Raw genomic sequence first — 24,802 nt, forward strand, 5'->3', positions numbered from 1 at the left:
CACTCATGTTCTCACCCACTTCTTTCCACTGCGCATCTAAAACTCTGACCGATTTGTTAACCTTACCCCTTGGGTAGACTTAACCATTCGTGAAGAAATTAAATTTGCAAAATCCAACGAGTCTATTCGCCCCCCACCCCTCTAGACTCGTTCTTAACCCTCACCGGGACCAACATATTCGTTATGGAGATCACTATAAACATCCTTGCTCTCTATTTTACTTTATTGCTTTACATCTTGAATGATTTTTTTTAAGAATACTCATGATTCTTTAAAAGGCAGTACTGGACTTCGAACCTATAACCACCCATTTGGAATGGTAACCGAGATGTCATCACATTACATGGTAGTTGGCGCATCTTGCATGATTTAATGTTCATAATCATTTGAAATTTTCTAACACATTTGATGGATATATTGGAACGGGTTCAGAGCAAACGGACATTAGGAAATGGGTCAAGGAAATCTGAGCTAACCTCCGAGGTCGGCCCCAAGGGTCATGGCCTCATGAACCGAAGGATGGCCCTATGTTTGGCTTCAAGGCCCCAAGGTCGAGCTCAGTGCTCAGCTTCTGGGCTCAAGGACGGCTCCACGGTTGGCCTCGAGGTCCCAAGGCCGAGCTTAATGCTCAACCTCTAGGACTCAAGGCTGGCTCTATGGCTGGCCTCAAGGCCTTGAGGCCGAGCTCAACACTCGGCCTCGGCTGGTCAAGGCCCAACCACGAGGCTGGGTGGAGTGTGCGGACGTCGTTAAAATGGCACTAACCACTCACCTTTTCTCAAGGGCGGTTACTAGGCAAACATAGTATAAATTCCACCATTTGTCTTGTTAAGACATCATCACAATCTCTATTGTAATCATCTTACACAAGTCCTAATACAAATCTTTATCTTACCTATCCGGCACTTTATCTTTGTTATTTATTCTTTTAATTATTGGTTTAATTACTTTGATCCACCTGGGTTAATTTATTCCATCATCATTAATTATTACACATACATTTATTCCGCTATGCACTCTAAGCTATAATCTTTTTAACTACTGAATATTCTTCATACTTATTTGATTTAATTTCAATTCACTTACTGCACGTTTGGTTCACGGAATGAATTTTGAGTGCTATTCCGTAAGGGTGGTTAGGTAGATTTGGATCTCTTAGTTTAAGGCATTGGTCCCATCCCTTGTGTGGGACGGGGAGCTCACTTTTAATTATGGTTTATGTTTGTTTGGAGAGGAGATTGATTCATTGAAGCTAGGATCAACTTGAAGTTCCAGATGTTAGAGGAAGTCAAACAAGTAAAAGTTTAGAATGCCTGTTTCATGAACCAAAGGTAAATATATCATTTTTTTTCTTTGTTCTTTTATGTAAACTGTTTCAGGTTATATGATTAAAGCTAAGGTTAATCATATATGAATCTGATGATCAGGATGGACAGCTTTTTCACTGTAGCATTGTTGCAGTGTTATGAATGTTATTGGTTTTGAAATGCTGCTACTTATAGCACCATTATTTTGGTGATAAGATATGATTTTAAACTCTTTCAACTGCAACTTCTATATAATGTTATAGAATTACATATTCTTTTTTGTACTTTTGTCTTTTTTTTTTTTGATACTTTTTGCAGGATTAATTCTGTACATCCATTAGGCATGAGGAGTTCGGAGTTGATTGTTAATTATTCCTTTGTACAGTATACTAATGTAATGTTTATGTTTCGGAAAATCATATCAACATTCCTTATTACCTAAAGCTAAGAAGGATGCTGGAGGGTACTATTTGTAATTACATCTAAGGCTGGATTTAGTGACCATGTATGTAGTATATCAGAATATGTAGTAGTTCATTATTAGGTAGTATATCAGCATATGAATGAATATCTGCTTTAAGCAACTGAAATTTGCCTAAAAAAGTCACGCAATTAATTAAAAAAAAAAAGAAAGAAAGAAAAAGAAAGATAACGGTGTACTAACACCGTTGGAACCGTGTTCACCATGAATGGTGAACACGATTCCATGGCATAACGATTGATATACATATCATATAGTAAATATTTAAGGTTTTATTTTTTCAAGACTTTAATCTTTATTAAAGTTCTATATAAATGTTCATTAAGGTTTCATTTTTTTTGCATACTTTAAAACTTGGGTCCAAGAATTTATTATATTAAGTAGTATATTTGTTCACACACACACAAACACACACACACACACACACACACACACACACACACACACACACACATATATATATATATATATATATATATATATATATATATATTATTTATTGGTTAAGTTTTTCTAAATTGAAAAATAATATGAATTAAATTCATATATTTTTATACTGTATTTAGCATTATTTTATAATTTTTTTGAATTAAATTCATATAATTTTATACTATATTTATCATTATTTCGATATCGCACGTGGATTTGTTTTTTAGAAAGCATATATTTAATCATGGTCAAATATACGTAGCACTTTCAATAATAAATAATCTAAAGAGATTACAAATTTTGATTTGTAGAGATAATGGACAATATGTGAGTACGACTTAAAATACCATATACAAAGAAGTTTTCATTAATATGTAATACAATTTGCTAAAAACCGTTTTTTCTTCATTTTTTAATTATTATTATTACATTATATTGTTTATTATTATTATTATTATCTATGGCCGTGCATCGCACGGTTACAAATACTAGTAATAACAACAACAATAATAATAATAATACAATAATAATAATAATAGTAATAATAATAATAAGTTTATATAGTAATTTATATTAAGTTAACTAAGCCCAGTAATTTGTATTAAATTATCAATTTCCTTAAGTTAACATAACCCTATACTAACATCTAATACCAAATCTCTTCGCCGCTGCCCCAGACCTCCGCCTCCGCCTCCTTCCATCATTTTCTTCCGCAAATCGCAAATCTGAACTCGCAAGACCTCTGCGGCTTCGCACAATCGCAATCTGTCAGTCTGAAGAGTGAAGACCTCCGCCTCCTTCCATCATCTCTGTACCTTTGACAATGGTCAGTGAAGAGTGGAGTTCCGGCAGCAGGGCGACAGAGGATGTGGACGACGCTACTTTCTTTTATTTCTGAGCTTCTTCGATCTGTTTTATTTATGTCTGAGCGGTGGCAGATCTCTGTCTTCGATTTTCTGAGCAACTCCGTAATTCATTTTCAGCAATATTCATCTACAGCCGCCAAAGCTCTGCCGATTTTGAGAGAAATAAAAGCAATTTTCAACGCCATTTTTTTTCGGAGGATTGCCGATCCGAAACGGTGGTTGTCTCCGCCTTGCTGAAACGACCATCAGATTCTCATTGGATCGGCGTAGACTCATCGCCAGTCTGAAAATCAGAGTTCAGCCGGCAGCGATGGCTTCAACGATGGTCTACCCTTCTCCTCCACGGTCCGGCAGCGGCGGTGGCTTCGACGGGGCAGAGCAGTGACCTGTTTTAGATTTTTTTTTTTAAATGACATGTTTTAGATTTATTTGAGGGTAAAATAGGAAATAGTAATTTTAGGCTATTCCTGAGTTCGGAACCCCCTAATACCAGGGGGTGCCCGGAATCTCTATTCCCGAAACAATGTTCCTGGGAATAGAAGATTTTACCAAACAAATGAATAGGTCTATTACCGAGAATGTTATTCCATTCCATGCCTATTCCGCAAACCAAACGTGCCATTAGAGTTAATCTGTAATTGTGAAAATTTTTCAAAAGTCTATTCAACCCATCTAGACTTTTTACCATTCAACCGAGACTAACATGATAGAAATCATAATACTTATTACAGAAAATTAATATAATACCAATTTGAAATAGGCAAAACCTTATGTGATACTATCTTATGGGTCATTGTCCGTGAGACAGGTCGTGTCAGGTCGTGTCAAGATGAAAATGTAAAAGTATTACACTTTTCTTTATAAAGTAACAAACAATTTATTCCTGATTAGTATTATATTTTTTAGTATAAGTATTACATTTCTACATTGACCCGACCCGTCTCACATATAAGTCTAGATCAGGGTGAATAGACTTTTTAAACTTTGTCACACTATTGTGATACTTGTTACTAATGATAAATATTGTAATACTTATAACTGAAATTGTGATATTTACACACCCAGTTGTCTACAAGTCGACTCGGCTCACACAAGTTTTTGCTAAAAGACACACAAGTTTTTGCTAAAAGATTCAGGATTCATTTGGAAACCTAAAATGACCTCTGGAAGTCATTTTCCAAATTTTGTCATCTTTGAGTATTCAAAAAAAAAAAAGTCAAAATAAAATATTCATTCTTGTCAATCGAAAAAAGCTCAAGTTGGCAAAAAATATTTTCTTAGATTTTTAATCGGAAGACATTTTTTGGATATTTTCGTGTATGTATCTTCTTCCTCATCTCTTTTCAAGCTAATTTCTATATCATTATTACCACCATCGCCACTACCACTATCACCATCACCCAACCACAACAACCACCACCACACTACCATCACCATGACAATCACCCCTACCACCACCAACACGACCGGCACCACCACATTGTAGTCTACACCACCACACAACCACCATACCACTAGTTATTATTATTATTATTATTATTATTGTTGTTGTTGTTGTTGTTGTTGTTATTATTGTTATTATTATTATTATTATTTTATAACAAATAATATATTTATTTTCAGGAAAATGAATCAAACAGAAAAAATGAAATTTCTTAACGTTTAGTCAAATAGAAAAGTATAATTTTCTGAACTTCAGCCAAACATTAGAAAATTAAATTATTTTTCAATCATTTTCTGAAAATCATTTTTCATATATTACACCCAAAAAAATATATTTAAAAGCCAAGTGTTGGGCTACAAAAAAAATTACAAAAGTGTTGGGGTTCTTATTGAAAATATTAAAGGTTGATTAGGATTAAGGGGTGTATTCAATTATAACTTTTGTAGACTTTTAAAATGATACATTTTAATAAACTATGATTGATTTTCATAGAGTCGTTCAAAACTTTTTAAATCCTTATAGCACTCTATAAAAGTCTTCATAAAAAACATACATAAACTTTTATCAACTTTTTTATTTTAAAAACTAAAAAGTCTATAAAAATCATTGAAATTCTAAATTCAATACATCATTACAAAATTTCAATGATTTTGATTCTTATCATTTATAATTTTCTTACAAAACATGTTATAATAATATAATATATCATAAAATTCTTCTTATTAGATAGTTCTTCACCCACATAAACATTCTTAATATTATTATTTTAATTTATAGTATGGTGAAACTTATATGCCAATTACTTATATATTATTAATAAGCATCAACAACAAAAAAAATATTTCATATGAAATTCATAACAATATTGATCACTAAAATTTATAGTAATTGAATTGTTCAAATAAAATATTTAAAAATATAATTGCTAGTTGCATAAAATAAAAAATTTAAAAATAATATATATATATATATATATATATATATATATATATATATATATATATATATATATATATAATTATAATTATACTTGATATATCGCTAGGCATCAATCAAATAGCTATTATTTGCAATAGCAATTTGAGACTGCAAACAGCAAAGTGCTACTGTTTGCACCCCGAATTACTGTTGTGAACAGTAGTTCGCTCACCCACCGAACTAAAACACAGTACGCTGTGTCGACGAGGTTGATCCTTGGCCTAAGGGTGGTGGGTGAGGGAGCCATTGCTCATGTCGGGAACCGTTAAGCCCCTCCGGACTAAGGGGTGGAGTTGGTGAGTGCCATTGCTTAAGTCGGGACTCTAAAACTTTGAAATCTTGGAGTTGATGATTTGATTTTAACTTTTTGTATTTGTAAAAGAAAAGTTTACAAAAGTTCTAAAATTAAAAGTCGATAAAAATTTATAACTTTTTAATTTTTGAATACCACGTAACTTTAAAATTTTTTAAAAATTTTAATTTGATATTATTTAATTTTTAAAAACTTTTTAAAAATCTTAATTGAATGTAGTCCAACTTTTAAAGACTTCCTAAATATTTAAATTAATATCTCTAAACTTTTGAAGTTTATAAAAATCATAATTGAATACATCCTCGTAAGAGTCAAAGTCGATTCGGACCAAAAGCACACGTAACGAATTATGATGTACCCAACCCTCTCTGCATCCCCATTTCAACTCCGTTGCGATACATTAACAGACTACAATAGAAACACAAAAGTAACCAAAATGGCCGACTCGTCTTCGTCTTCATCATCAGCGCCGGCGACGGTGACGGCACCGTTCTGGACTACTATGCTATCGGGAAAAACGGACGCAGATAAAGAGGAAATGCTCGACCGGCAGCTGACTAGGCTCGCGCTCTGCGATGACTCGAAGTTGCAAGACTTGCTCTCCAAGCTTCTCCCTCTCTCTATCGCATCGCTCTCCTCTCCTTGCACTCCTCTTCGCAACAAAGTATAACCTCGCTGTTTCTCCTCTCATCAATGCTTTAAACACATCGCTTTTTTTCTAGCTGTATTGCTTGATTGATTATTTGAGCAGAATTCAAGTGATGTTCAAGTAAAATAGTTGGAGGGTTTTTAAACTAAAATTGGATCTCGGTTAAATGAGGATGAGTGTAGTTTTGTATAGAGTGGAAGATGGTTAGTGGATAGGGACGGTGATTCTAGAAATTTCCCATGAAAACAAGACTGAACATGCCATTTTTTCCCTTCCATCGAAATTTATGCATAAGAACTTTTGTGCCTCAAAAATAATCTGGGAGATTCTTGTATTTTGTATCAACCTTTGTAATTGATGAGCTCAAAATGGCATGTTAAACATTTCCAGAAAGACTAGATTTAAATTTATAATGTTCACCGGACCTATTACAGTCTAGATTTTTTAAAAATTAATTTATTTTTATATATTGCATAATGGTTAATTCTTGGTCAAGGAATGGGTATTACATTTTGCGAATCACATAATTTACAGAATGTTGCTACTCATGTACATGGTTCCTTGGGCTTGATATTGTTGCATCTATAAGTATTTTGAACTGCATTAGACAATGAGAGGGTGATAATCCCTTGGTCTTGCATCTTATCCAAAACTGTTTGTGAGCTAACTGATTTTGCTCCAGAAGTGTGTGTATGATGGGTATTTGAGACTGAATTATGTGACTTCATTTGGACTTCATATTCATGTGCAAAGTGCAATTGCCTACGTATTTTACTCCATATTTATATTGCAGGTAATTGAGATCCTAAGCCATGTGAACAAAAGAGTGAAACACCAACCAGATATTGGTTTGCCCTTATTAGAGTTATGGCAGTTGTACGAGGAATCTAGTGCATTTTCAATGGTCAGGAACTTTTGTATTGTGTATATTGAGATGGCAATAGAACGTGTTCGAAAAGAGGTTTGAATTAATATTTACAATACTGCTATTTTACATCTTAAAGAAGAAAGCAGAGATTCTTCTCAAAATGGATCTGGGATAATTATACCACACAAAATAACAAGTTAATTATTCCATTGTTTTTTGAAGGAAAAGGAAAACATGACACCTACTCTTTTAGCTAGCATTTCAAAAGTCCCTACTCAGCATCAAGAGATACTATTGAGAATTATTACAAAGGTGATTTTCCGTTATCTGAATGAAGATGAAATTTTCTATGGAATTTCTTGATGCATAGCAACTATAATCTGCACTAATCTCAGGTAATTGGCGAGTGCCATTCAAGTCATCTCAATGATGAAGTTGTTGCAACATATAGGAAACTCGGTGGGTTGCATGACAATGAGATCTTTCTTGAGTTTTGCCTTCAAATGATTTTATATCAACCAATTCTGCAGAGGTATGTATAATTATATTTGTTTACTGCTCTTATGTTTGCTAGTTGACTTGTATAGACATATAGTAGTGATAAGAGGTCTTTCTTCATAGTGGGGCTTGCCCAGCTGGGTTATCAATTACTCAATGCAACCGTGTCACTGGGAAACAACAATTGACAAGTGATACACTGCGTGCTAGAAAGGTGAGAAGTTAAACATTATGCTTATTTGAAGTTTGGTGGCTACATGTAAATAAACTATCTTGGTTATGTCTCTCTCTCTCTCTCTCTCTCTCTCTCTCTCTCTCTCTCTCTCTCTTTATATATATATATATATATATATATATATATATATATATTCTCTATTATGCTGATTACACCTTTACACAGATAGGGATCTTGAATATCGTTGAAGCTATGGAAATTGCTGCTGAACTTGTTTATCCACTATACATAGCTGCCTGTGCTGACAGGTAGTTATCTTTATCACTAAAGCTGCTTTCAAGTAGCTAATGCATTTGAAATCTAACCTGAAACTTATGTACTTTATTTATATATTTGGAAAAATAACACCCGACTCTATGTTTTTTTTTTTTTTTGTTGCTCAAGTCAAGAATCTGTTGTTAAGAAAGGGGAGGAGCTTTTGAAGAAGAAAACTTCTGGTGTGAACTTGGATGATGTGAACCTGATAAAAAAATTATTTTTGCTGTTTAATGGTATGAATAATTATACTTTGGTATGACTGCCTTCCTTTTATTGCATGTCTTGACTCTCCTAGTTGACAGCATGCCGAATGATATCCAAACTGAAGGCAGAAGGATCCTTTACCTTCTTTGTCTATCAGGTGTTTACTAATTTTTGTTTAGGTGATATGAAATTATTTCATTAGAAATATACCTTTTCTCTAACATGAAAAGGGTGGCCAACTATGATTTGCCATGGTTCTCTGACAGGCATTAGATGATATCAATGACCTAAAGAGAGCATAATTAATTAATCATTCAAATTGCGAACTTAACACTCATTCAAATTGCGAACTTAACACTCATGCTTTTCAAAATACTTTTCTTATAGACTATTGTCATTTTGGTCATTGTAATATTGTACTTCGTAATATCTATTCCAGAACAAGAAAAATAATAAAACTCACTCAGCATCACTCTTGTAAATTTTATATTCAATGAATTGTTGTAACTGAAAAATAATCTTGAAACAATCTAATTATATAATGACAGTTAAATCATCCAGCGAAACATGATTTCCTTCTAGCATCATAACAAGGTTCACTAATAAACTCCTCAATCTATGTACTTAGAGATTTCCTGTCAGCACAACAAGAAAATATATTTATGACCTCATTTGAAGTGATGATCTCTATGAAAAACACCTTCAGTGAATGCTGTTGCTTGCAGAGTATAATCTCAGTTGCACAATCTACTAGTCATTTCTAACATTTCTGGATGTTTCTCCCCTGAATTGTATTACACTGGTTTTAGTTGCACTGGCTCTATCCAAAAACGTTGCTGCTTTATCTCTTGGGTTCAGTTGCAGTGAACTCAACTTTATGGTTGGTTAACGATGTATAGGTACCACAGGTTCTGAACAAATTCCTCCAGAGTCTAAAGTCACCCCTGCAAATGCATCTTTGAGAGTGAGACTGATGTCTGTTTTCTGCCGATCAATTTCAGCAGCAAACAGTTTCCCATCAACATTACAGTGCATTTTTGGCTGCATATATGGTAAAACAATATTCTCTTATCGCAGCATAGTTGTTCTTCAGATCTCCTGCAACATAAAAGCTTTAGAGGATCACATACTATTCATTTTGTATATGCATGTGTATAAAATTTAAAGGAGCACATAATTTCTTTTGGATTTTGAGGTTAGAACAACGTAATGCATTAATTTATATAAAATGAAATGAAGATTTTTAAAACTAGTAATGTGAGAAAGGGTATCCTTACTTTTCTTTGGTGAAAGAACATGGATCTTCCCTGGGTTTGACACTAACAGAGTTCCTGACACATTTGGGAACCTTTGTTGAGATGAACCCTTTTACTTTTTCTGGGAAACCTTTTGTGCTTTGATCTAATTGCTTTGTTTTTAAAGAGTAACCATAGTCTATTGAACTAAAATTTGGAAATGGAGGTATCTCAAACAATTTTTATTGGGGGCATGTGCCACCATCAATGAATGTTAGTACTTCCTTTCTAGTGTACTTGCCTGTTTTTTCATTGGGTGGGAGGATACTTGCTTTAATCTTCTTGCTTTGTAGGAAACAATACCACCTCAAGGTTGAAGCAGTTGGGAATGGAGTTTACAGTATGGGTCTTTAAATATGTGAGTATTTAATTATTTATGTTGTATTCTTTTACCACTCAGTTATCTATCACAATTCACACATAGCTTAAAGTTGCTGTGGATAAACTAACTTTTCCATCAATGAATATATTATTAACAATAGTTTCTAGAAGGAACGTAACTAATGTTTACTGATGAAATTAATGTAATATCAGTGCAGCCTAAAAACAAGTATTTCAGCTGCACTGTGTATAAGAAAATGCTTGTGGCAGTGAAATCATTAAATGTTCTAATGACCGTTTTAAGAGCAGTCTGTCTCTTTTTATTCCAACTGTGGATTACTTTTCAAGTTTTAAAGAAGATTAATCATGATGAATTGGTAAAGCATTGCTTAGCTGAAAAATGAAAAAAATTGCTTTTGTGTGATGTACATGTTTGAATTATCAATCTTTATAATCATCATATGACTCACATTTGATGCTTAAGATGGTAACAGTGATGTCATTAACAATTACTTATAAAAAATATAAAGAATAAAGAACAATGGTATTTAACATATTTGTAGTCTTCTGAATGAGGAAAGTGAGCATAGTTTTTTTTTTTTTGGGTTATCCTTTTCCCTTGTGTGATCACATACCTTTTCTTCTTTTTCTTTGTATATTAGGAATGTGAGCATAATTCTTGTTGTTGTTGTTTATTTTGTTTTATTTTATTTTATTTTATTTTTTAAATAATAAATGCAGGCAACAATGGACCAGTTGAAGCTTATGGGCCCTGTTATCTTGACTGGGATTTATAAATCTCTTGATGGCTATTCAGCACCAGAATCAGGTTTCCTACTGGCTGATCTTACTGTTTGAACTTTGTTATAAATTGTTTTATCTTGTAACATAGAATATCAATACATTCACATTCTTCCAGATGCTGTTGCTAGGGATACCAAAGCTTTTGCCTTTCAAGCAGTTGGATTGATTGCACAACGAATGCCTCAACTCTTTAGGTACTCTTATTTCTTTGTTTATTTATTTCATTCCATCTTTGTCTTCCTAATGTTTGCTCAACTTTCAATAAGAGTTTGTAACTTCTGTTTCTATACTTCTAGAGATAAAATTGATACAGCTGTCTGGCTTTTTGATGCTCTGCAATCAGAGGGCCAGTTTCTCCGTCTAACTATTCAAGAAGCAACCAATTCTCTTGCTGTTGCTTACAAGGTTCTAAATTTCTTATCTATCTATTTAGCTCCTCGCTTTCAGTCCTAGTTTTCTGATGGTTACTATCTGGTGTTCAGGATGCACCATCAAATGTTTTAAAGAATTTGGAGTCACTTCTGCTGAAATGTTCTAAAGTGGTAGAGATATGTTCCATATGTTTAATGGGTTTGTATCCATTGTATAAAATCCCTCATCCATAATAATACCTTATTCTTTTCACTTGCAAGGAACAAAGTGAAGTGCGTTTTTGTGCAATAAGATGGGCAACAATATTATTTGACATGCAACATTGTCCTAGCAGATTTATTTGTATGCTTGGAGCAGCAGATCCAAAACTGGATATAAGGTATCCTAATAAATACTTTGTGTTTAGTTACGAGATTACTTTTGAATATTTAACTTTAGTTTTTATTTGAGTTCTTAATGGGTTTATTGTTAATTACTGTTCTGCACTTTTTACTTGTAGCTTTATTCAGTATGATGTATTTGATGTATGTTAATTTGAGATCTCTCTCCTTCTCCTCATGTGTTGTGCTTTTATGCTCATAACTGCTGTTTATTATTCTATTTTCGTTCGATATCTATCTCATTTTCTTTCTTTGGTACATACACATACGTACATGTGTGTACATATGCATGTATGAAGGACACTTAGAAGGGGTGGGGGGAGTTCGCCAGGAGCCCTACCGTGTTTATAAATTTAAAGGAATAAAGGTCAAATAGGCCACCAAACTACACAGCAAATTGTAATTCGGCCATCGAACTAAAAAAAACTAAATTAGGTCCTCGAACAGCGCAAATTCATGCAATTCGACCTAAAATGACTTGTTGACTTAGCAACACGTTGACGTGGTGGTTGCTGAATTAAATTTTTTTTTTTTTTTAAATTTTATTTTAATAAATTTGAATTGCATGAATTTGCGCTATTTGAGGACCTAATTGTAGTTTTATTGAGTTTGATGGCCCAATTGCAATTTGTTGTGTAGTTGGGTGACCTATTTGACCTTTATTCCAATTTAAATTAAAACCAATGTTGCAAAAATCGGACCTAGGCACTAGGCGGCGGCCGACCGCCTTGAAAATCACCGAAATCGGTGATTTATGCGGTTGGCCGCCTAGGTGGCCTAGGTGCCTACTAGGTCGAGGCGGACTAGGCAGCCTAGGCGGTCTATGATTAGCTGTTGTTCCAATTATTTTTTTAAATGGGTTATTTCGCTCATAACGACGCCATTTTGAGCGAAATAATCCTAATTCCTAAATCGTTCAAATCGGTCGCAAACCCGAAAAATGTAAAAAAAACAAAAAAATCGAAATAAGCTACTCTAATATTGAAACTTTCTGAGTTGTGACTTTGTGGAATTGTGTTTTGATTCTTTAAATATTTAATTCTTTATACAATTTACAATTCTAGTTGTTTTTTAGGTTAATATTTAATATTTTAGTATTAACTATTAAAGTATTAAATAGTTTATAATTGTTGAAAAGGAAACTAAAAGGAACCTGAACATCTTCTTGTTATTCCATCTTACAAAGAACAACACATTACAGGACATTATATAGGAAGATAACAAGTATTGGGAAGGGACATAAAGGGTCTTCCCAAGGAAAAACTATTCCACTCCCAAAGACTTAAAAGCATAATAAATAACCCTGCAGAATAGGCTGCTCATATTCCAAGATAGGCTGCTCATATTCCAACACTCCCCCTCAAGCTGGAGTGTATAAATCAAATGCTCCTAGCTTGCTACAAATATACCCAATTCTAGGTCCACGAAGAGATTTGGTGAGAACATCAGCAAGTTGATCGTTTGACCCAACAAATGTGGTAACAATGACTCCGGATGCAACCTTCTCGCGTATAAAGTGACAGTCAACCTCGATATGTTTGGTCATTTCATGGTAGACAGGATTGGAGGCAATATGTAGAGCTGCCTGATTGTCACAAACAAGTTTCATAGGTCCAAGCTTGCAGAAATTGAGTTCTGTGAGAAGTTGCTTAACCCAAATTAGTTCACAAATCCCTAGTGCCATTACTCGGTATTCTGCCTCTGCGCTTGACCGTGCAACCACATCTTATTTCTTGCTTTTCCAAGAAACCAAATTCCCTCCAAATAGGACGCAATATCCTGATGTCGATCTCCTATCCCAAGGACACCCAGCCCAATCTGCATCTGTGTAACCAACAATTTCTGTATTTCCATGATCTTTATAAAGTAATCCTGTACTTGGGGATCTCTTCACATATCTTAAAATTCTGATAGCTGCATCCCAATGGCTTTGGCATGGCTCTTGTAGAAACTGACTAATAACACTTACCGCAAATGAGATATCTGGACGAGTGATAGTCAAGTATAATAGCTTGCTGACTAATCTTCGGTAACTGCTTTGGGTCGGATAGAGGCTCCCCCTGACCTGGAAGAAGTTTAACATTCGGATCCATGGGTGTGTCAACTGGCTTGCTATCTGTCATACCTGTTTCTTCAAGGATGTCCAAAGCATATTTCCATTGTGACATATAAATACCTTGTTTAGATTGGGCCACTTCAATACCAAGGAAATACTTCAACTTTCCAAGATCCTTTGTCTCAAAATGCTGAAACAAATGTCTTTTAAGTTCGTTTATTCCCTCCATATCATCCCTTGTGATAACAATGTCATCGACATATACTACCAGATATATGTTTTTTTCCAAATAGGTTTCTATAGAAGACAGAGTGATTAGCTTTGCTTTGATTCATGCCAAATTGTTGGATCACGTCACTAAATCTCCCAAACCAAGCACGAGGAGATTGCTTTAAACCATAGAGGGACCGTTTGAGACGACAAACAAGGTTAGTTCCAGTCTTAGCTACAAAGCCAGGGGGCTGCTCCATATACACTTCTTCCTTCAAATCCCCATGCAAGAAAGCATTTTTGATATCCAACTGATACAGGGACCAGTTACGATTAGCTGCCATTGAGAGGAAGAGACGAATAGATGTGATCTTAGCAACTGGTGAGAAGGTATCTGTGTAGTCAATGCCAAAAATCTGTGTATGTCCTTTAGCAACAAGTCTGGGTTTGAGTCTATCAACTTGTCCATTTGGACCAACTTTCACATTATACACCCATCTACAACCAACCACAGTTTTTCCAAGGGGTAAAGGAACTAACTCCCAGGTCCTAGAAGAATGAAGTGCTTCCATTTCATCAATCATTGCTTGCTTCCATCCATGATGAATTAATGCTTCTTTGACACTTTTTGGCATAGAAACAGTAGATAAACTAGTAATGAAAGCACAATATGATGGAGACAATCTCTTTTGTGTAAGAAAATTATAAATAGGATAAGGATTCCGAGTGGATCTTTTACCTACTCGACTGGCAATGGGAGAGCTTGTTGTGGTGCTTTGGACCGTGTCAGTGGGCAACGTTGATGTGGGACATGAATCAACTAAAGGTCCATCCTCTTGGGAACCTTGACGATTGCGCCGCTGATAGGTGTACAAGAAAGGTGAACTGTGTCCTTGAATGGTTGGCATTGGTATAGTTCTTTCAGGAACAGTAGCGGACACGGGCTTTGTAAAGGTAGGAACAGGGAGAACTTCTGTGACTTCAAGTGGTTCCCCCAAGAAGTCAGATTCGTCAACTGAGGTGGAAGAGAAGAAGGGTGTAGTTTCAAAAAAGGTGACATCAAAGGAGGTGTAGAAACGGTGTGTTTTAGGGCAATAACACTTAAAGCCTTTTTGGAGACGGGAATACCCAATGAACACACAATTTATTGCCTTGGCATCAAGTTTGTCACGTCCTGGAGAGCTATCATGGACAAAGCAAGTACTTCCAAAGATCCGTAACGGGAGTTTATAGAGAGGTTCCTGTGGAAGTAAAAGATTAAGAGGAATTTTCCCTTGCAACACAGAAGAAGGCATTCGATTTATTAGGTAGCAAGAGTGAAGTATAGCATCCCCCAAAATTTCTTAGGAACCTTGTGGTGAATGAGCAAGGTGCGAGCTGTGTCAACAAGATGTCGAATATTTCGTTCAGCAACACCATTTTGTTGAGGAGTCCTAGCACAAGAAGACTCATGCAATATCCCATGTGAGGAGAAGAAAGAAGTGAATGAGTCAGAAAAATACTCTTTAGCATTATCACTTCGTAAGACCTTTAGAGATACCCCAAACTGATTCACAATTTCATTGTAGAATTTTTTAAACACATCAAATAGTTCAAAACGATTTTTCATTAAGAAGACCCAACTGCATCGAGAGAAATCATCAATGAAAACAACGAAATATAGGAACCCCAAGGTAGTTGAAACACGACAAGGTCCCCAAACATCAGAATGAACTAAACAAAAAGGTTTATCAGCCCTCCTATTCATTTTACTAGGGTATGAGGCTCTTGAGTGTTTTCCAAGTTGACAAGACTCACATTCTATTTCCTTTAAATTGGACAAGCCAGGAACAAGTTGTCTTAATTTATTGATGTTAGGATGCCCAAGGCAACAATGGCTAAGAAAAGGTGAAACAGTAGCGGTGCAAGCTGTGTTGTTATTGGTAGACCTAGAAGATAGTACCTTGTTTAGATTGGGCCCTCGTGATTCATGTCCCGTACCAATCGTCTCCCTTGTCTGTCGGTCCTGAATAACCACAGAATTAGAAGAAAAAGTAACCAAGCAATTTAGAGAGTGAGTGAGACGATGGACTGAAATTAAATTGAAAGGACATCCGCGAATGTAAAGAACATTCAATAAAGAGAAAGAATGGATGGAAGCTTTCCCAATCCCCTTAGCTTTTCCTTTTGATCCATCACCAAAAGTAACATATGGGAGAGAATCCGAGAACTCAATTTGGGAGAAAAGAGAAGGGTTACCAGATATGTGATCGGTGGCTCCAGAGTCGAGGACCCAAACTAAGTTTGATTGTGAAGCAAGGGCAGTGTGAGAGATATCGGGAGAAATGGTTGTTTTGGCACCCTTTAATTGCAAGAATTTTGCATACTCAGCTTTTGAGATAACTTGTGTGCTTGAGTCCGCAGTATTTGGATTCCCAGATTGAGCTATATTAACCATAGTTGGTTTCCCATGGAGTTTCCAGCAAACCTCACGGGTGTGCCCTGGTTTGTTGCAAAAGTCACAAAAACGAGAGGAATTACGTCCTCCACCTCGGCCCCCTCGGTTACTTCCACGACCTCTTCCTCTATGATAGCTTTGAGTAGTAAGAGCAGAATGATCAACAATGGTTGAGGATGGTGTATTTTCTTTATAAATAGAAGAGACTTGAAGAAGTCTTTTGAACATTTCTTTGGTGTTTGGAACATTTCCATCACCAAGTATACCATTACGGACTTGCTCAAATTCTGGTTCAAGCTTGGCAAGGGTAAGGACAACAAAGAACTTGTCACGTTGAGTAAGTTGCTCTTCTGGTGATCACCAATAGGCATGAGCTTGTTAAATTCAGCCATAAGTCCTTGGATTTTTCCCAGAAATTTCTCCATTGACATCTCTGATTTTTTGATATTTAGTATCTCACTAACAATGAAATAAAAACGAGAGATATCATTTGTATAAAGGGATTGAGCTTGTTTCCATACTGAAAAACAGGTTTTAAATGGTCTAAACATAGGAATCAGGTCAGGGGCAAGAGACTGCCATAATAGACTGCAGAGTTGGGCATCAACTCTCTCCCAAATATCTCTTTCATGCTGAATTTGTTCTGCTATAGTAGTGAGATGGTCAACAACTCCTTGACCCATAAACCATAGTTCAACTGTTGATGCCCAATCTTGATAATTTTGGGAACCAATGAGTTTCTCACTGGTGATAGTTATGCTCCCTGAAAGATTTGGAACATAAACTCTAGGCTGAACAGGAAGGATAGTATTTTGGGTACTGTTTATGATTACCTCTTCTGCCATATTGATCAGAAAAATGTGAGAAAAACAGTGTAGGCAGTGAGCGGTTGCAGCACCAGTTATGCCAAAGGAGCTCTCAGGAAAAAAGGGAATATTTTAGAAGAAGTAGGCAGTGAGTGGTTGCTGTGAAGGAGAGAAGATTTTCAGGCCACAAGAGGGTGGCTTTGATACCATGTTGAAAAGGAAACTAAAAGGAACCTGAACATCTTCTTGTTATTCCATCTTACAAAGAACAACACATTACAGGACATTATATAGGAAGATAACAAGTATTGGGAAGGGACATAAAGGGTCTTCCCAAGGAAAAACTATTCCACTCCCAAAGACTTAAAAGCATAATAAATAACCCTGCAGAATAGGCTGCTCATATTCCAAGATAGGCTGCTCATATTCCAACAATAATTATCAAATCTTAAAAAAATTAAAAAAAAATTATTAAAAAAAAGGGTGCCTAGGCGCTAGGCGCCCCCTGGATGCCCGAGGAATGCCTAGCGATTTTTGTAACCTTGATTAAAGCGACTGCAAGGAAAAATTGGCATAATGCCTAACCTTTCAATTTCAAGAAAGGGAAAATGACACTTTTAGTCCCTTAGTTGTGGCCATAGTATAGATTTAGTTTGTTAGTTATTTGTGGTGTCGATTTAGTCCTTAAATTCTTAGTGAAGTGGCAGATTTGGTTACTTTAATTAGGGTTTTGTTAAAACTTAGGGACCAAATCCGCCACTTACTAAATCTACTCAACTACACTTGAGTGACTAAAAGTGTTATTTCCCCTTCAGAAAAAGAAAACTTATGAAGGGATCATTACCTAACTCTAGAAATTTGGACTCCTAGTAAACTTGAAGATAGACATATGCAGAATATTATGTTTTAGCTGGAAGATCAGATGTGTGGTTGACTGTAGGGAAAATGCATATTTCCTTTCATAATAAAACAACATGCCACTGTATCTGTCATCACTTTGAATCCAATTGTTGTATGCAGTATGTTGGCAGTATTTTATTTGATTCTGGGGTTCAATTGCTATACATAATTCAACTTTTCTGACAAAATGTGTATATTTTTTCTAAAGGGAAATTGCTTTGGAAGGATTAGGTCTTGATGAAGATCAAAGGAAGGCTGTTAGCCAAAATAGCAATTTGCATTACCCCAAACTTTCTGATATGCTAAACTATATAATTGCACAGCACCCAGCAGTTCTGCATTCCACTAGTGTTGGGGAGACAGCGCTTCTCTTTCCTTCTAAATCTTACATTGCTATGATCAAGTTTTTGTTGAAGTGCTTTGTGGCAGAAGAGGAAGAATATAATTTGCATTTGCCAGAAGATTTTGAATACTCATGTTCAGTGGACCGGTTCTGTCTGCTGCTAGAGCATGCAATGGCATATGAAGGCTCTGTTGAGCTGCACACTAATGCCTCTAAGGCATTAATAACAATTGCTTCCTCTATTCCCCAAGTAGGTTAATGGGTGCATAAACTTTACAATTGTAAAATGATGTTACAGATTCCCATCCTGTTTTCATTCTGAAATATATTTCATGCTCAACTTTAAGTATGCTTTAAATTGACAGGTGATAGCAACTCGCTATGCAGACAAAGTGTCTTGGTTGAAGAAATATCTGGGCCATATTGACTTTGATACACGTGAATCTATATCACGCTTACTTGGAATTGCTTCTTGTGCACTTCCTCTTGACACTTTATCTAACCTTGTTCAAGATTTGATATCCTCTGTTAGTGCAGCACCTAAGTTAAGGTTGTAGCAATTAAAAGCATATGGACTTTTAAGTTTTAACAATATTTCTGTATAGTCGGGGCAACAGTTTAAACTTATTACAAAGTTAAATGTCATCCCTTTCTAGGTTTGAGATGGAACATGGACTTCTATGTGCTCTGGGATATATTACTGCAAATTGCATGTCAAGAAAACCTTCTGTAAGTTCTGCAACCATTTTATTTTCAGTTCTACCAAATGAATGCACGTCTCTGTTACATGTAATCATATTCTTGATATTAAAAAATATGATATAGTTAAAGGCAGCATGACTTATTGTTTTTCTTGTGGGAAAAAGAAGGAAAGAAAACAGCTGTAGGACATGGTGTCTGGTAGATAATATCATGCCTTTATTCCTTGATGCTTGACATGAAACAATCAGTCTAGATAAAGTTTCTACAAATCCCAATTTCTATTAACTTGTGTTCTAGGTAACTAGAGTACTTGTCTCATCCATTAAGTGGTTAATGCAATCTGTTTTGGGTGATTACAAGATGTGTTCAGAGGATGAGATGGAAGCAGATAAAATTGATTGTTGGTTTAGGAGTTATTTATAAATTATCGTATTCACTTTTGAATGCTTTGGTAATACCAGATAGCATGGAGTCTTTTTTTTTATTTTTTTTTCCCCTTTCTTTTTTGCTATGCTTGAATGGTTGGAAATCAAGTTATACCTTTATGCTATATTATTTCCTGGTCTCATGTTGAGCTATTTAAGAAGAAAGAAACAGAAGATAATCATGTTAATGAACCCTTTTCATGGATAGAAACATACTTCTTTGGCAGCTTAATCTTTTTGTGTAAAAATAGAGCCTAGTGGTAGATCAGAAGATGTTGATATTCTAAGCTCCATGTACAACTGACCTTTTATATAGTTATGAATCTACTTGCTGCCTCTTTTGGTAATTTGAGGCTTACTTTGGGTTTAGGAAACTTTTCTCCTGTTGTTACCATTTGAGAGATTTAATGCTTTTGATCTAGAATTTCATTTGTTGACAAGTGCTTTTTATAGAGTTAGTCCCTACTTTTGAGTCCTATACGGCTATACATATCTTTTGTAGGAAGACATTTCCAAAATGTAACAATGATTATGCAAACTATGATATTCTCATATTCAGGTTACTCTGTTTCCACCCTTCTTTCTTGCAGATTCCTGAGTCATTGCTTCAAAGTGTACTTAAGTGTCTAACTGATGTTGTCAACTTGGAGACTCCTTCATTGGCTTCTATAGCAATGCAAGCACTAGGTCATGTTGGACTTTCTGTTCCACTGCCTCCATTGCTTCATGGATCCAATCCAGGTGTGCTGCTATGTATAATGTATCTTGAGAATGCATAAAGATAATAGATTTGGGATCCCTATTTTGGGATTATTTGGTTCATTAGTTTAGAGGCAAGGAATCGGAACGGAAGTCATAAATATGTTTGGTTGACCACTTTTGAATGGGATTCAATTTCCCTTGAAATTTAAAAAAAAAAAAAATCCATTAGCTATTTCGTTTTGGGATTCATTCCTTATCAGTTATCAAATGTTGACCAGTTGATTTGATTTTTTTACATCATGTATTCATGTTACGCCGAATAATGATGTTTATCTTTTACATTAGAGTTATGGAAATAAGACTATATGCGTAAAGATTTGTTGCTTTTGTTTTGTGTTTCTTTTTTTCTTTTTCTTTTTTATTCTTTTTTATTTTTTGGGTTTGTTTTGTTTTTAAAGATTAATTGCAGTAATGATTCCGATTCTAGCTTACTACCGAATATACAACATACTTTTACTAAAACCGATTCCAATTACTAAGTATTCATTTTTTTTATTTTTATTTTTTTTATTATTATTTCTGATTCCCATGTTTGAACCAAACACCCCCTTTGTTAACCTCAGGTTTTAATAGTAAACTCTAAATTGCAGTTGCCATATTGACCGTTTTGAATACAAAATTGATCAAGCTTCTTGCCGGTGATGATATTAAAGCTGTTCAACGGATTGTTATATCCTTGGGGCATCTATCTTTTAAGGAGAGTTCCTCTGCACATTTAAATAATGCCCTTGATCTGATTTTTAGCCTTTGCCACTCAAAGGTAGGTGAAATTATACATGTTCTCTCAGTAGATAGTTTTCTTTTCTTTGTGTTTTCAGCATTTTTTAGAAGATGCCTTTTCCTTTTTAGTTTTCTATTACTTCTCTTCAGCATTAATGAGATTTTTCTGGAAAAGAAAGGATTGGTGGAAATCTTTCAAGTATCTATCCTGAAGATTTTCCTTTGCATTTTTATTTTTATTTGCTTTCTTAAACTCCCTTTTCTCTCTCAAATGTGGAGAGAACCTTGTTTCTTCAACTATAAGTGCAGATGATAAGCACCATACTTCATGGAGACTGCTGCATAAATATAAAATATTAAATGCTTTATTTTTTTAGCCTCGTCTTTTCCTAATTTTTGAGTTGATCAGGTAGAAGATATCTTGTTTGCTGCTGGGGAAGCTCTTGCATTTTTATGGGGTGGTGTCCCTGTGACTGTTGATATGATTCTTAAAACGAACTATACTTCTCTTTCTACGAGTTCAAATTTTTTGATGGGAAATGTCTTTTCCTCGTTGCCAAGTTCTATCAATATGGACTATGACAAAAGTGATGATGTTCGTGATATTGTTAGAGATGCAATTACCAGAAAGCTCTTTGATGTTCTATTATACAGTAGCCGAAAGGAGGAGCGTTGTGCTGGAACTGTATGGCTACTATCACTGACAATATATTGTGGCCACCATCCAACTATCCAGAAACTGCTTCCAAACATCCAGGTTTATTGTTTTTTGTAATCTGAACTTTAATACCCTGCACTCTGACTTCCCACACTGTGCCACCATATTTATGTGTTGGTTTCTTCTTCTTCTTTTTATTTATTTATTTAAATAACATTCTTAAAAAGATGGAACTAGGACTTAAGCTACTTGTATATGCACTATCTGTAGTTTCTCAATCATGCATTGCTAAGAATTGTCTGAGACACTGCTTATACTGAATTCAGGAGGCGTTTTCACACCTTCTAGCAGAGCAGAATGAGCTCATACAGGAGCTGGCATCTCAAGGTCTTAGCATTGTATATGAGATTGGTGATGCTTCTATGAAGAAAAACTTAGTTGATGCTCTTGTTGGTACCTTAACTGGCTCGGGGAAGAGGAAAAGAGCAGTTAAGGTTGGTATCGTATTCTGTTTGTACTTATTTTTTTCATTTGTTTTTCCCCAGTGTAACTGAGGAGAATGTAGAGTGAACTTGAGACCTTCATATACATGATTGATTCACAGAATAAGCCTGTAATGAAATAGGATATCTTGGATCGAGCTATTCCCTTGCAAGGAGAATAGCCATTCCTAGCGGGGCCATGACATTAGCTATTTCTGAGTTCACAAATCACAAGAATACCTTTTTTCTTGTAGTGCATTAATTGCCCTCATTTAATTAATATCCAAATATATTTGTGTGTGCGCGCGCTATATGTATGTATGTATGTATGCATGTGTGTATACATACATACATGTGCGCGTATGCATGTATTTGTTTATATATTTAAATAATATAATATTTAGCATCTGGGTATTTTTGTCTTTTTTATGTTTATTTCATTTTTATTTCTTAAATCAATCAAACGCTAAAATACAATTCCTAAAGTTTATTCCTTTAGCTAACTAAACAATGGAATAGAATTCCTATTTTGTTCTTGGCCTATTCTATTCCCTATGCGCTATGGAATAGAATTTCTTTTCCCCCAAAATCCAATTTGTGAACCAAACTTGCTGATAGAGTCTCATGTCTAAGCCACTTGACTACAAGGTCCTTGGCATATGCTTGTTGTACTTAATGGACTCCGAGCTTCATTCTTTAACGTTAACTCTAATCGATAGACTTACTTTTGAGTTTTGACCACTTTCTTCTTTTTCCCTTTTTAGCTTGTTGAAGATTCTGAAGTGTTTCAAGAAGGTTTGATTGGTGAAAGTCCTACTGGCGGGAAGCTGAGTACTTACAAGGAACTTTGTAATTTGGCTAATGAGATGGGGCAGCCAGACTTGATCTACAAATTCATGGATTTAGCTAATTACCAATCCTCTATGCATTCTAAAAGAGGTGCTGCTTTTGGGTTTTCTAAGATAGCCAAATATGCAGGGGATGCTCTACAACCATACTTACGTTCTCTGATTCCAAGACTTTTTCGCTACCAATATGATCCTGATAAAAATGTGCAGGTATATGGTTATTCAAACCTTTTGGGAGCTCACATGCATTCTAAGACTGCCAAATGTCATAGTTGATTACTTATTCTCAAATCAATAATTTATATGTCATCTGATCAGGTTATTACTTGCTAGGAACCTTTGGCTCTACTTTATTTGCACCTCTGTCTCTATAGTCTATACCCTAAGTGCTGCTTTCTTTCTATTTATTTGTTTGTTTATTTATGTTTTTGGGGGAAGGGTGTGACAAGTATTGATGGGGTTACTAAGTTACTTTATCTCATAAGGCTCACTTTTTGTTTTACTTTAGGATGCAATGATGCACATCTGGAGATCGCTGGTTGCAGATTCAAAGAAGACTATTGACGAACATCTTGACCTTATTATTGAAGATCTTTTGGTCCAGTGTGGATCTAGACTTTGGCGTTCAAGGGAGGCTTCTTGTCTTGCACTTTCAGATATAATACAAGGGAGAAAATTTGATCAGGTTCTCATCTTGTTTTGCTATGTTGACAGGGAATTAAGTGGCAATTATCTTTTTGGTCATTCTTTAGAAAGGTGATAATTAGGATTGCTAGTGATCTACTAATGCACAAACATCTATAAAAAACCCACATATCATAAAGAAAGAAAACAGATTGGGGTACATGTTGAGGGTACTTGCAAATTGTGCTTGGGAGTAAGGAATTCTTAGGGATTTGTTAATAGGACTTAATAAATGCTTTGAATATGCTCGTGTCATGACAGTGTGGGGTGCATCTTTACTTTAACACTGGAAGTTGTCCTAGTAATGCCTCTGATTTTCTCAATACCGTTGCTAATGTAGCGAGATAATTCCTGCCTCATTGTTTTCCTTTATCCCTATTCAAATTCTTGTGTTGCCCATATAGACAACAGTTTTAACATTACAAAGATAACTTTAGAATTTTGTGTAGAAAACTAAAAAGGAAGAAGCTATGGACACTAACCTCGTTCCTTGTTTCTCTGTTTATTGTGTGTGTCCCTTGACTGCTTACAACCCAGATATATATACTACAACAATGGACAGTTTCACAGACTTTTCACCTCCTAGCCTATTTATTTCTATGCCTTTCATCTTCTATAACTGCTTATTTCTAACACTCCCCCTCAAGCTGGAGCATAGATATTAAGCATGCCCAGCTTGTTAGAAATATATTCAACTCTGTCCCTACTGAGCCCTTTAGTGAACAAATCAGCTAGTTGATCGCCACTACGAACATGAGCCATAGAAATTAAGCCTTGTTGAATCTTTTTACGCACAAAATGACAATCTACCTCAATATGCTTGGTACGCTCATGGAACACTGGATTATTTAAAATGTGTATAGCCGCTTGATTATCACACCATAAACGTATAGGCTTTACCACTTCCACACCAATCTCCTTCAACATATTGTGCACCCAAGTTATCTCACATGTGACATGAGTCATTGCCCTATACTCAGATTCCGCACTGGACCGAGCCACAACAGTTTGTTTCTTGCTTTTCCAAGAAACCAAATTACCTCCTACGAACACACAATATCCTGTTG

The 24,802-nt window shown here is 35.3% G+C and overlaps 1 protein-coding gene across 2 annotated transcripts in view; it reads left to right on the forward strand.

The window, feature by feature from the left end:
• The first annotated feature begins 6,186 nt into the window (after nt 1-6,186).
• The window catches only part of LOC109160096 (proteasome-associated protein ECM29 homolog), a 43,087-nt gene continuing 24,471 nt past the window's right edge, over nt 6,187-24,802 (forward strand). Inside the window, exons 1-23 of one of the 2 annotated variants that reach the window (XM_019308248.1) lie at nt 6,255-6,482; nt 7,261-7,428; nt 7,558-7,647; nt 7,731-7,867; nt 7,957-8,047; nt 8,234-8,316; nt 8,453-8,559; nt 9,430-9,582; nt 10,119-10,183; nt 10,888-10,975; nt 11,066-11,144; nt 11,247-11,355; nt 11,433-11,492; nt 11,583-11,701; nt 18,320-18,704; nt 18,820-19,004; nt 19,111-19,183; nt 20,172-20,322; nt 20,934-21,103; nt 21,473-21,820; nt 22,048-22,215; nt 22,968-23,261; nt 23,560-23,736. In XM_019308248.1, coding sequence (XP_019163793.1) covers nt 6,255-6,482; nt 7,261-7,428; nt 7,558-7,647; nt 7,731-7,867; nt 7,957-8,047; nt 8,234-8,316; nt 8,453-8,559; nt 9,430-9,582; nt 10,119-10,183; nt 10,888-10,975; nt 11,066-11,144; nt 11,247-11,355; nt 11,433-11,492; nt 11,583-11,701; nt 18,320-18,704; nt 18,820-19,004; nt 19,111-19,183; nt 20,172-20,322; nt 20,934-21,103; nt 21,473-21,820; nt 22,048-22,215; nt 22,968-23,261; nt 23,560-23,736 — 3,528 coding nt within the window. Of the gene's footprint in view, nt 6,483-7,260; nt 7,429-7,557; nt 7,648-7,730; nt 7,868-7,956; nt 8,048-8,233; nt 8,317-8,452; nt 8,560-9,429; nt 9,583-10,118; nt 10,184-10,887; nt 10,976-11,065; nt 11,145-11,246; nt 11,356-11,432; nt 11,493-11,582; nt 11,702-18,319; nt 18,705-18,819; nt 19,005-19,110; nt 19,184-20,171; nt 20,323-20,933; nt 21,104-21,472; nt 21,821-22,047; nt 22,216-22,967; nt 23,262-23,559; nt 23,737-24,802 lie in introns of both variants that reach the window. The other variant, XM_019308249.1, reaches the window with a different exon arrangement.

Source organism: Ipomoea nil, unplaced genomic scaffold, assembly GCF_001879475.1.
Source record: "Ipomoea nil cultivar Tokyo-kokei standard unplaced genomic scaffold, Asagao_1.1 scaffold2845, whole genome shotgun sequence".
NCBI classification, from domain to species: Eukaryota; Viridiplantae; Streptophyta; class Magnoliopsida; order Solanales; family Convolvulaceae; genus Ipomoea; species Ipomoea nil.